The sequence below is a fragment of the Eublepharis macularius genome, chromosome 1 (assembly GCF_028583425.1).
Source record: "Eublepharis macularius isolate TG4126 chromosome 1, MPM_Emac_v1.0, whole genome shotgun sequence".
NCBI lineage: Eukaryota > Metazoa > Chordata > Lepidosauria > Squamata > Eublepharidae > Eublepharis > Eublepharis macularius.
Window position 1 is genome coordinate 171769835 of NC_072790.1, and position 12737 is coordinate 171782571.

The window sequence follows — 12737 nt, forward strand, 5'->3', positions numbered from 1 at the left end:
AGAATCCAGCCTGATCATCTTCTATAAAGTCCATTAGCCATATTTTAAGTCTTTCTGCTAATATTCTTGCCATTATTTTATAATCGTTGTTTATAAGCGATATGGGTCTGTAATTTTTAACATCTGTCAAATCTTGATTTTCTTTCGGGATCAGAGCGATAGTTGCTTCATTCCACGTATCTGGGAGGCCTTTTCCTTGAAGCATTTCATTCATTATATTTTTTTAAAATCGGTACTAGGTCCTCCTTCATTACTTTATAAAATTTAGCTGTGATCCAATCAGGTCCTGGTGTTTTCCCAATCTTAGCCACATCAATTGCTTCTATAACTTCCTCTTCTGTAATTGGAGCATTCAGTCTCTGCTTCATCTTTTCTGATATCTTTGGTAAATAAGTATTCTTTAGATACCCCTCTATATCTTGTAAGTTTACTGATTTCTTCTGAAATAGCTTAGCATAATATTTGAAAAATGCGCGTTTAATTAAATGATGCTCTTTCAACTCTTTGTCATCTTCTATTATTCTGTTAATAATTTTCCTTTCCTTCCTTTTTTTCAATTGTCAGGCTAGATACTTTCCTGGTTTATTTGCTCCTTCAAATGATTTCTGCTTTAATATCTTTAACTTCCATTCTAGCTCTTTATTACTAATGGCTGTTATTTGGTCTTATAATATTTTAATTTCCTGTATAATGGACTTTTCCCCAGGTTTTTTCTTTAGCTGTTGTTCTTTTTTATATATTTTTTGTTGTATTTCTTGCCATTTCTCCTGCCTTCTCTTCTTGTCCTTACTATTTAATAACATTAAATTTCCTCTTATTACAGCCTTGTAGGTGTCCCATACCATCTGTGTTGAAATCTTTATTTCCTTGATTTTTAATAGATGATTATATTTTATAATCTGGTCTAATTTAGCAGGGATATTAACACCTAAATATGGTAACTATTTGCCTACCCATTGATATTTATATTTCTATTGTATATATTTTTTGTTGATTGTGGCAGGTTTGTAGGTAAAATTGTTGATTTTGAAGCGTTTATTTTTAGACCAGATATTTGGGCAAAATTCTCATGTATTTTTTGTAGTTTGGAGAGAGTTTCTTCAGGTTCAGTGATATATAAAAGCATGTTGTCTGCAAAAATGCTAATTTTATACATTTTAGAGGCCAATTTTATTCTGTGGATTAAATTATTGCTACGAATTGTTTCAGTTAATGGCTCTAGTGCCAAAGCAAAAAGAAGCGGTGAAAGTGGGCACCCCTGCATGGTGCCTCTGGTTAATTTTAATTCTTTTGAGGGCAAATTATTAACCTTAACTTTTGCTTTTGCTTGTGAGTAGATTGTAGTTAGTGCTTTAGTGATTTTTGTTCTCAAACCCATGTGATTCATAATAGAGTAAAGATAAGTCATTTCAAGGGAATCAAAGACCTTTTCAACATCTAATGAAAGTAATAGTGATTCAGTTTGATTTTGTTTTCTAGTAGCCAGGATATTTAACATTTTATGTATGTTATCTGTGATGTCTCTACCTGGTATAAAACCTGATTGGTCCTGCTGTATATATTGACCTATAAAAGTATTTAAACATGTAATTATTGAGGTAAATAATTTATAATCTTGATTTAATAATGATATAGGGCGATATGAAGTTGGATTAAGAGGATTTTTATTTGCTTTTGGGATTACAATTATAGTGGCTTCACTCCATGATAAGGGTTGTGAACCAGTTTCTAATAAATTATTGTTTACTTCCGTTAAAAGTTGGGTGAGATTTGTTGCGAATTTTTAATAATTTTTTAAATAAAATTCTGATGGAAAACCATCAGGGCCTGCAGTTTTATTATTTTTCAATTTTTTAATTGCCTCTTGAGTTTCTTTAGTTGTGATTGGACTATTTAGTGATTGACAGTGTTCTTCTTTTAATTGTTTTATTAGTTTCTTAATTACTGCACTGAATCACAGATTATTCATTTTTGGATTGGACAGAGCATATCTGATCCCACCCCCCCTTTAAAGGAATGTCCAGCTGATAGCAGTGCAACTAAGCAGTATATGGGTTCATATTACCACCACTTACAGCCCAGCTGCCTGCAGAATGATGTACCATAAGCCTGGCTGTTGTTTCTTGTGATGCTGTTTCTGAATGCGTGTGAAGAAAATGGCTCTTTTCTGATTCACCCTATAGCCATGTTTTTTGAAAATTTGGTCAAGCCTCAGAGGCCTTGAGAGAAACTTGCCTGAGAAAATACTGAGCTTCCCAAAGCTTTTGGTACTTGGCGACCTTGGAGATAAGATAATGTGTTGAGCTCGTTAGCAGAACCTCCATGGTACGGTTTTCTGAGTCAATTAACATTCCTGAACAATCAGCACATTTTGCACCTGTGCAAAAGGAGGTGGCACCAAAAGGAGGTGGCACCAAAAGCTGCAGATTTGGTCTCACTCCTCCTTCCTCACGTGCACACCTAGCAATGGGGACGTAAGCTTTTGGGCTCCTTATTGGCTAACAGGCCTGAGCCACTTAGGTTCCCAAAATGCATAAAAATAGCTTACCATCATGGAGCTGTGCGCTTTAGTCAAGCTAGAGCAGCTTACGCTCAGCTTCACTATGGCACCACTCTTGGCTTTGATTCTGTAAATGGAAGTCTCATGCAACCATCTTTCTGCTGTGCTGTGATGCCTAACTGACATCTTGTGTGCCTCTGGGGAAGAGACTCTGATATTTGCCTTTTGCTTAACTTCTGTTTTGCCCTCTGGAATACCGTGGTATGTATTAGCTAGAACTTACATGCTATAGGCTTTTGTTATTTTATCCCCCACAATCTGTCGTGTGTATTTTGCACCTTAAATAAATAATTATATTTTTACTTCTGTTATGGTTCTTGACTCTGAAACCTCAAAGTCACGATCCCTCTGTTGAACCCACTTTGTGTACCTCTTGGACCACCCACTAAGTAAACTTTGTTCTGAGAACTCTGCTTGCAAGCCAACCTTGCTAGGTAGACCTTCTGTTTTAGTTCCCTGATAGGCTTAGAGATTTGTCCTTTTATTCCAGTGCCTAGGGATAGACAAAAAGGACTGGTGGTGACAGCATTTGTGAGGATTAGTCTCTCATTGCCAGTTTTGTAGATTCTGTTTAACCGGCTGCCAGGTTCTGTGCATGCTCTTCCCCTCAGGTGGGTAGAGGTGTCAGGGCCAGGCAACTGTGACAATGTGTACTCCCTTTAAATTATACTCACACTTTCTGTTCAGTTTGCAGCTCAACAGCATGGTACAAAAGAACAGTTTCTGCTGAATTAGATGCTAATTTATTTTCCCCATTAAATTCACTGGCATAGTTTATATGATAACTATTATGTGGGTAATGTCAAGCCTTTTTTTTATTTTTCTCCTCCCAGGTCATACAATGTAACCAATCTCACAGATGATCTAAAGATTTTATATAGAGTTGCTGGTGCTGAAGGAAAGGGAATCACTTTTATTTTCACAGATAATGAAATAAAAGATGAGGCATTTCTTGAATACCTTAACAATCTGCTTTCTTCTGGAGAGGTTAGAGTTTTACATTAATGCACTTGATGACATACATACATACATACATACATACATACATACATACATACATACATACATACATACATACATACATACGTTTTAATTATATGTTTTATAATGTATATGTTTTTAAAAGTATGTGTTTTAATTGCCTTGATATTTACTGTCTTGGGGACCCTAGTTGGGTAGAAAGGTGTCTATGATGTCTCCCCCTCCCTTTTTTTTTTACTTAACTGAAATGGCACTAGAAGTGTTTTTTAAATTCAAAAATAAAATATTTTATTTAACATAGATGGGAAACGTTGGGTGATGTCAGGGTTGAAAATTTCTGAGATAACTCAATATTGGTAACTCTGAGGTAAAATCAGTACGTGCACAAACTTTAGTTCTTAGGTTTAAGACTAATGAGAGTTTCTTAAGCTCTTCACAGTTACTTAAATCTTTAGATTGATAGGCTTTTGTTCCAGTGTTTCCCCAAACGCACTAGTATATTTTCTCTCTGAGAATTATCTTATTCTTTTTTTGTTTCCAGAAGGCTGGTAACCTCTTTCCAGTACCCCCAACCCCTTCTCTTGAAACACTAGTACTTATCTTGACTTTTTAACTGAAGGTCTTCAAAGGCAGTTTCTAACCACACCAGACCAGGAATCTCTTCACTCTTCAGAGCTAACTCCCTGTTTGACTGGGTAGGGAAATTCATTAGAAGATCTATTGTGTTTATTTGGCTCGAATGGGAGTCTGCGTCTACTTCCCAAACTGCCTTGCCAACTTTCCCCCAGTTCTCCTGTCTGTGTTAAACTGCTCTCAGCTGAATCTCGAAAACTGTCAGTACTAGACTCCTCTCATCTAGGGCTGAAGTCAGACTCCCTTCTCCCCAGCATCCAGTTCAGAACTCTTTTTCTGTTGAGCTCTTTAATATATATATATATATATATATATATATATATATATATATATATATATATATATATATATATATATATATATATATATATATATATTAATTTCTAACATAGAAAACTACAAAAAACTACAAAAATATAAAGGAAAAAAGGGGATTGGGGAAAAGGGAAGAGCAACATATAAACAGAAAACACACACTACATCTACATGTCTTGTATTCCCTTCATACTGCAATTTTTCTTTAAAGTTAACTTTCTAATATGCTATCAGATTGGTAGATCTTATAAAATACAGACTACATTCAGGATCAGGTCTTCTCCCCCCCCCCCCCCCCCGCGTCTCAGTCTCAGTTCTCTCTGCGCAGCTACAATAGCTGCGCTCGCTCCCTCCTCCCCCCCCACTCTCCCCTTCAGATTTTGGACTTTCTTCTTGCTGAAACTCCTGATGGTTAAACAAAAAGTCCCCCAGCTGTACTTCTGATGTTATCTTGTAGGTTTGATCCTTGTATCTGAACCAGATGCCTTCCGGAAACAACCATTTATATTTTACTTCACATTTCCTCAGGAAAGCCGCAAGTCTTTATATTTAAATCTTCTTTTACGAGCCAAAAATGGAACATCCTTCAATATCTTAACCTTATTGCCCAGATAGTCCAAGTCCACATTATACGAATTATATAAGATGGGTGTCCCGAGTCTTCTTAGATGAAAAGTCAATAATAATCTCGCAAGGCAGCTGATGCTTCATTGCATATTTTGAAGATGTCCGACGGGACTTCCAGAATATCGCTTTTTTAACTCTTCTTTAGTTGCCTTTGCGAAATGACGCCAACAAGTTCCGACACCAAATCTTTTAAATTTTTCACTTTGCTCCTCTTTTACATTCTGAAGACGCAGTACTGTTTGGGCATGGTCCACTTGTAATCCTATTATTTGATTCTCCAAGAGCTTTACTTCTTTACTTGTTGCTTTCATGAGTACTACGTTTTCGCGTGCAGACTGCTCTGCTCCAGACGCTGTTTCTTTAATGGTTTTCACTTCGCTTTCCACTGAATCAACCTTTTGCCCCATTTCATTTAACTTCGCTGCAAAGGGCTGCATAGCTTCAAAGACCGCTCGTCTGACCATCTCTTCCAGGGTTTCCCCCTTCCCCTGTAACATCGCCATCACCGATTTACTCATTGCAGGGCTCCGCTTTTTTGTCGCCATCTTGGGGGGGGGCACCAGCTAAGTTCCGAAACTCCATGAAGGGGAAGAAATCCGAGCCTTCTTAGCTTCAACTCCCACCAATCCTTCGCAAACGCTTAGAAATCAGAAGGGATTCGCTTACTTACAGGTTTTCACCTTAAATCTGCTTATTGCCGTTCTCCATGGCCCGGCGGCACGCGATGTGCTGCACAAGTCTGCCGGCCTCCGTTGGAGCAAGCGGGCAATTTACCCCCTGCATTACTTTCAGGGGGTTCTTCCCGCCACGCTCCGGACCCTGGCCCCCTCAGGGGGGTTAACCCTCGCAGGTCAAACCGCCCGGTCAGGCTGCTTGGACGTTTCCTCCCGGACCTGCGGAGAGGAGCGTCTGACATGGCCGGGAAAACGAAACTGAATCCGAGCTCTTGTTACCACAATCAGATTCCTTGGAGTAGCCTGTCACTCAAAGCTCTCTGTGCCTGTGAAGAAAATTAACCCCTTCACAGTCTTTTCAACTCTTTGTACAGTACTTCTAAGCTTTTAAAAAGTTCAGTCTGTCACAGTGGCATCAAAATATTATAAATGAATAAATTGGTGGGTCACTTCAGGGCCCAAGCAGGAATTTTTTCTTTTTTTAGATGGACATTTTTTCTTCTTTTAGATGGACAATGAAAGGGTTTTTTTCACCTGCTTCACTTTGTTATGTTTCTGTGCTCATGGAGGAACTTTCTCTAGCCTATGAAAATGCGTTGCCCCAATTCAGATAGGTGCTATACATGTGGAAGGCTAGCTTCCATATGGTATATCCATGACTTGCTTCATAATGGGAAAACAGTGGTACACCTAGGTTTTAGATTTTAAAGAATGGCTCTGCAAACACAGCTCTAGCTGCTCCATACATGTTTATTAGATAAAGCCTATGAGAACAAATAGAAGAAGAACACTGGCCCCTAAATCTGCTTAAACTCTATCCAGAGACAGATACATAATTTATAAATAGTACTAATATTAATATTGTAATGATACCTGTATTTTTAATTTCTAATTTTAATATTTTCTGCCAATTTTTTATTTTTTTGCTAAGATTTCCAATTTATTTCCTCGAGATGAACTGGATGAAATAACTCAAGGATTGATAGCTGTAATGAAAAGAGAGTTACCACGAGTTCCCCCAACTTTTGATAATCTTTATGAATATTTTATCTCCCGATCAAAGAAAAATCTTCATGTTGTTCTCTGCTTTTCTCCGGTGAGTTCCTTTAAAAAAATATTGTTAGGCAGATTTTCTCAAGGGAAAATGCTTTCATTCAAGGATTATGAGAAATTGTAAAGGATTAAAGGTGCAAAATAGTATTTTTCAGGGCTTTTTTTCTGGGAAAAGAGGTGGTGGAACTCAGTGGGTTGCCCTCGGAGAAAATCATCACATGGCTGGTGGCCCCACCCCCTGATCTCCAGACAGAGGGAAGTGTAGATTGCCCTCTGCGCAGCTGAGTGGCGCAGAGGGCCATCTAAGCTCCCCTCTGTCTGGAGATCAGGGGGCGGGGCCACCAGCCATGAGACAATTTTCAAGAGGTTCTGGAATTCCATTCCACCACGTTCCTGCTGAAAAAAATCCTGGTATTTTACTGAAAAAGTATACTCCAAAGACAAGTAGTTTATAATTGTTGAAGTTTACTCTGGAGAGCTGTTACTTATGAGAACTGTTCTACCAGCACTTACTTTAAAAAACCATTTGAATATGTGAGTTACAATACTGAGATATGCAGCCCCAGTATTAGGGGAGTTCATTGGACACGTTCTTTTTTAAAGGTGTATAGATTACAGCCCTGGTATTTTAAAATATATTCCATTCCCACTCCATTTTGGGGATATGGTGAAAAATTCTTGTGGAAGAATTTGCAAAAGATTCAATATACAAGTGTAATATACACACACAAGTAGAATGAACTAGGATGATGTTTCTACATAGTCTATTATTCTCTTTCCTTGTTTAATAATTAGATTTCTAACTAATTAGCCATTTATTTTCTCTCAATTTGTTTCTTTAAGGTAAAAGGGATGAGTCTGTAATATGAGGTGTGATCTACAAACGCTGCTGTGCTGATGCAGTTCTCACCACTGTATACAGCTGAGCCCTAGGCATAAGAGTTAACTGTACCATCCTCCTTTAAACTTTCGCAACCCCCATGGAACATTTGCAGCAGTTTCCAGTGGAGTTCCAAGCCCACAGCACCCTGTTTAGGGTGACTACTCCAACTGATTGCCTCAGCCTTGGGTTTTTGAAGGAATGTGGTAACAGATAGGAGATGAGGAGTATACCTGTTTGGAAATTGCAGGCATAATTTTGTTGCTTCACTTGAACAAATGACTCGGTCTGTAAAGTCATTAATACCTCCCCCCCACTTTTTCACATGGTGGCAAATGCCATAAATTGTTTTTTAAAACAACCCTTTCCCTAGAACCTTCAAATTAATATTTTAATTAATTAATAGTTATTTGCAGGTATGTGTGGGACAGCAGAGGTCCTTTAAACTTTTAAGCAACAGCCCTGCAACCAGGAGCACAAACCTCCTGGCATGAGCCAAAGGGTGAGAGCGCAAGTGCTCTTGGCCCATGGCTCTTAGCCTGTGGCCTGCAGCCCCAGCCATTGCACATAACTAGTGGAAGAAGGCAACACTGGTTATACCCCTGGAGACCAGGAACACCTGGCATAGAAAACCTAGCTGTGGAACAACACATAACAGTTGTAGCCCTGGACCACTGTTTGGTTTCACTGTGCTCATTTGTATGTTGAATGTGAGGTATTTGTGGCATATAATTGTGGTTTGTGAGGAGGGGGTGAGAATCTTTGCCCTAAGCATCACGTATGATGAATGTTATATTCCAGTGCAGATGGAAGCTGGGTGATATGGGGATGGAATTTATCAATGAGGGCCAATATCAGGCAATGATGCTTCCTAACCTCTGTAGCCTCCCTAGAGTTGATGATGCAGGGTGCCCTATTTTCCTCACCTCTGTCATGGACCAACCTGGCCCAGCAGAGCAGAGAGACTCAGAGGACTCTTCTGAGGGAGAGGCAGCTGGCGAACCTGACCCAGATCCACAGCCAGTGGCAGAGGCACTGCAGGAGGAGGCAGTCTCTGAAGGCTCAGATATAGATCCACAGCCAGGTCCCAGCACATCAGTTCCTCAGCTTCCCAGCCCTGAGTCAGCAGCAGAGAGCCAGGCACCAGCCAGCTCTCCCCCTCAGCTTCCCAGCCCTGGGCTGGCAACAGAAAGCCAGGTGCAGGCCAGCTCTCCCCCTTCATCACCAGAGCCTCAGGAGCGCTGTCAGAGGAGGGCTAGGAGAGCCCTCCAAGCCAGAAGGTGCAGTGCCAGGCTAGAAGCACAGCACTGGCCCAGCATCATTAGCGATGATGAGTGCTTGCAGGAGCAGGACTGAGACAGCCGGCAGGTGCATGCTATAGCACAAACATCTGTGAAGGTTAAAAGCAGCCAAAAAGGGAGTGGCTGTGTGGAAGCAATGGGTCTGCTTACTACTGATCTTGCTGCTGTGTTTGGAACTGATTCTCTTGTCTCTGACCTTGGCCTGTTCATGTGGACTTGTTTCTGGAATACCCCTTTGGATTTGAAGCTGTGAGTGTTGCCCAATTGGTGCCTGAACTTTGGAACTGTGCTTTGCCCTGCTCAGATAACTTGGGAGTTGTCCCTTGTCTGCTGCTAGTGTGAGTCTGCAATCGGGATACCTCTTTGCTAATATTATCAAATGCTAGATCAGCGAGGCCCAAAACTGCATGCCTCACCTGGAAATTACAAGGAGAGAGAATTGACCAGCTTGCATAACAGAGACATGGTTGGAAGAAAATGAAGTGGAGTCTTTGTCCAAATTAACTCTGCATGGTCATGCAGTCTTCCTCATATTCTGCACAGGTGGCCAGGGAGGACTGATTGCTAATATTCTCTGTGAGTTCTTTAACTTCTGCAGACTATTGATACAAACTATAGCTAGTTTGTTTTTTTTTTTCCTGGTGTAGTGGTTTTTTTTTTTTTAAATATTTTTATTAGTATTAAGCAAATTAACATTAACAATAGTATTATAGCCATAACAACAAGAGAAAATGTTCCACATTACATCTGAAGATAGATTTAACAAATAGATAAATGGAATATTAAAAGAAAATATTCCTTTTTTTTTTTTTTGCAGTTTAGTTTCAGTTTATTCAAATTTAACAGCCCATAGGCCATACACTATAAGTGAAATACTACATGCAACATGTCACAAAGTTGGGTGAATTCTCCTCTTCCTCCTCAGGTTTTCTCTTTCCTTGCAGCCAGCCAGCCAGATAAAAGCATGCTCTTTCCATCTTGCTGAGTAGCATGCCAGTCATTGGCACTGAATTTTTTTCACTCTGGATGGAGGATCCCTTTACCCATGTTTGCTATAAAGTAATAAAAAAAAAAACAATTTTGAATTACAGATCTAAATGAAGCAGTTCTTCTAAAACAGAAGTCACTTAAAATATTCAGCCATTTCCTAACAGTGAAGAACTTCACCTGATATCATTTACTCTTTTTGTTAAAGTCCCATACAATGAAATGATAGTCACTTTTATTAACACAAACCAAATATCACAAAATTGTGAGTAAGCTTTTGAGTCCTCTAGAAATCTTCACTAGGCTGTATGTTCAGTGCAAAATACAACGAAAAAAAGAGGTGGATATTCTAGCACCTCCTTTTGTTAGGTTTTTTTCTTTTTTTTTATTTTTTTCCTTTTCTTTTTCTTTTTCTTTTTCTTTTTTATTTTATTCCCATACCCTTATCCCTCCCGCCCTCCCTTTAGCTACTCATCCTTTCTAGCCAGGGGCACAAGCTTAGGAGCTTCCACCGAACGTCCCGTTGTTGACCCTCCATGACCCATTTTAAATATAAATGCCATTTTTCCTTAATCTTTCCTATTCTTAATTCCCATGACTCATTCTGATTAATTATGGCTATAATGTCTGATTGAATGTATTCAAATAAATAATCCTGCCAGTTTAGTTCCGTCCACTTAGTTTTGTCTTTCCAACCAAATGCTATTACTGCTTTACCGGCTAGCACCATTGCTTTAAATAAGTCCTGTCCTTCTTTTCTGATATCTTTATGACCTAAAGTACTACCTAACATCAATTCTGGGTCTATCTTTGGTCTTATTGCGAAGAACTTATAAAGTTGCTCTGTTACCTTCTCCCAAAAAGCTTTAACTTCTGCACACTCCCACCACATATGGGAGTACCATCCTTTCCCGTTTCTGCAGTGCCAACAGTTTGAACTTAGTCTTGAGAACATATTAGCTAATATAGCCGGGGTTCTATACCACTTCGTGTAGAATTTCAATTCCAGCTCTCTGAATTTATGCACTTTTATCTCCTGTATACCTTTTATAATTCTGTCAACCCTTCTATCCGCTAGACTAATTTCTACGCTCCACTTCCCCTGAAGGAGGGTTCTTGTCCGATCTTTATCAGACATCATCCTTCTATATATCTTGCCTGCTAATCCTCTTTTTGTGTTTATCATCACCTTTAATAACTCCTCCATTGGTTCCCCCGCCGTCAGAGTCCTATTTTCGATTATCTTTTTAAGTCTATTATGTAAACCTATTAGCTTCAACCAATATTGCCTTCCTATTTCATCATGTAATGTTTGTAATGGTTTAAGTGACTGCCCACATAGTATATCTTGCAATCTAGTGTACCCTTTCTGTTTAAGTAATCTCCACCACTTCTCATCTTCCTCCTCCTCATCCAATGCCTCTAATAATACTTGTTTAGATACTCCCTTTAACCATTTCGGTTGCCATTTCCTCCAAATCATTAATGCTGTTTTTCTCGGTCCCGGTTCTAACATACTGTATTTAAACTTTCCTCCTGTAAATACTCCAAATCTTCCAACCCCTTTATTTGCCTCATTCTCGATTCTAACCCATTTTTGTTCACTTCTCTCCCCTATTTCCATTAATGTTTTTATTTGAAATGCTTCATAATAATTTCCCAGTTCTGGGACACCCCATCCCATGTCAGATCTATGAGCATATATAAAATATCTAGAAACCCTACTTTTTTTACTGCCAAAGACCCATTCTTTTATTCTCGCATTCCAACTGTTAATTTTTTGTCTATTGATTTCTAAAGGTATCGTTTGAAACAAATATAATAACTTTGGGGTCCAGAACATTTTCACTATATTAATCCTAGCTGTTATGCTTAATGTCTTCTTGCCCCACCTCCTCATTTCTTTCAATATTGTGTTCCACGTCCGATTATAATTCCTCTCTACCATCTTATTAACATTTTTAACTATATCTATCCCTAAATATCTGAATTTCTTGACCCCTAAACCTATTCCTGTCCATTTATGTATCGCTTTCCTTTCTTCCATCCTCACATTAATATACATTATCTCTGATTTTGCCATATTAACTTTTAATCCTGAGTTTAACTCAAAGTCTTCTAATATAATTTTTGTCTCTTTGACTCCTTCTTTCGGATTAGATATAACTATAATCAGGTCATCTGCAAATAAGTTTAATTTAATTTCTTCCTTGCCTATTTGACATCCCTCTATCCTCCCAGAGTTCCTAATGCATTGAGCTAGTTGTTCTATAGCCATTATGAAGAGGAACGGGGAAAGCGGACATCCTTGCCTAACTCCTCTCTGAATTGAGAATTGTGAGGTATGTTCCCCATTGAGTCTAACTACCGCTGTGCCTTCTCTATATATTTCCTGGAATACTTGTATAATTGATTGACTAATTCCATATTTGGCCATAACTGTCCATAAAAATTGATATGACAGTGTATCAAAAGCTTTATAAACATCTAATTTTAATAAAGCCAGTTTCCTAAATTTACTATGACACAAGACATTGATTAAATTTCTTATTGGGTGTGCAATGTTTCTACCCTCCATAAAACCGTATTGATCCTCTTTTATCACTTTCCGAATAATATTCTTAAGTCTATTTGCCAATATTTTGGCAAAGAGTTTATAATCCTGATTCAGCAGGCTAATCGGTCTATATGAACCCACTTCTTGGGGGTCTCTCTTAGGTTTCAAA

The 12737-nt window shown here is 38.7% G+C and overlaps 1 protein-coding gene across 1 annotated transcript in view; it reads left to right on the forward strand.

The window, feature by feature from the left end:
* Positions 1 to 12737, forward strand: part of DNAH8 (dynein axonemal heavy chain 8) — a 406563-nt gene that overhangs the window by 241558 nt on the left and 152268 nt on the right. Inside the window, exons 59-60 of the mRNA XM_054978191.1 lie at positions 3394 to 3547; positions 6722 to 6886. Coding sequence (XP_054834166.1) covers positions 3394 to 3547; positions 6722 to 6886 — 319 coding nt within the window. The remainder of the gene's footprint in view (positions 1 to 3393; positions 3548 to 6721; positions 6887 to 12737) is intronic.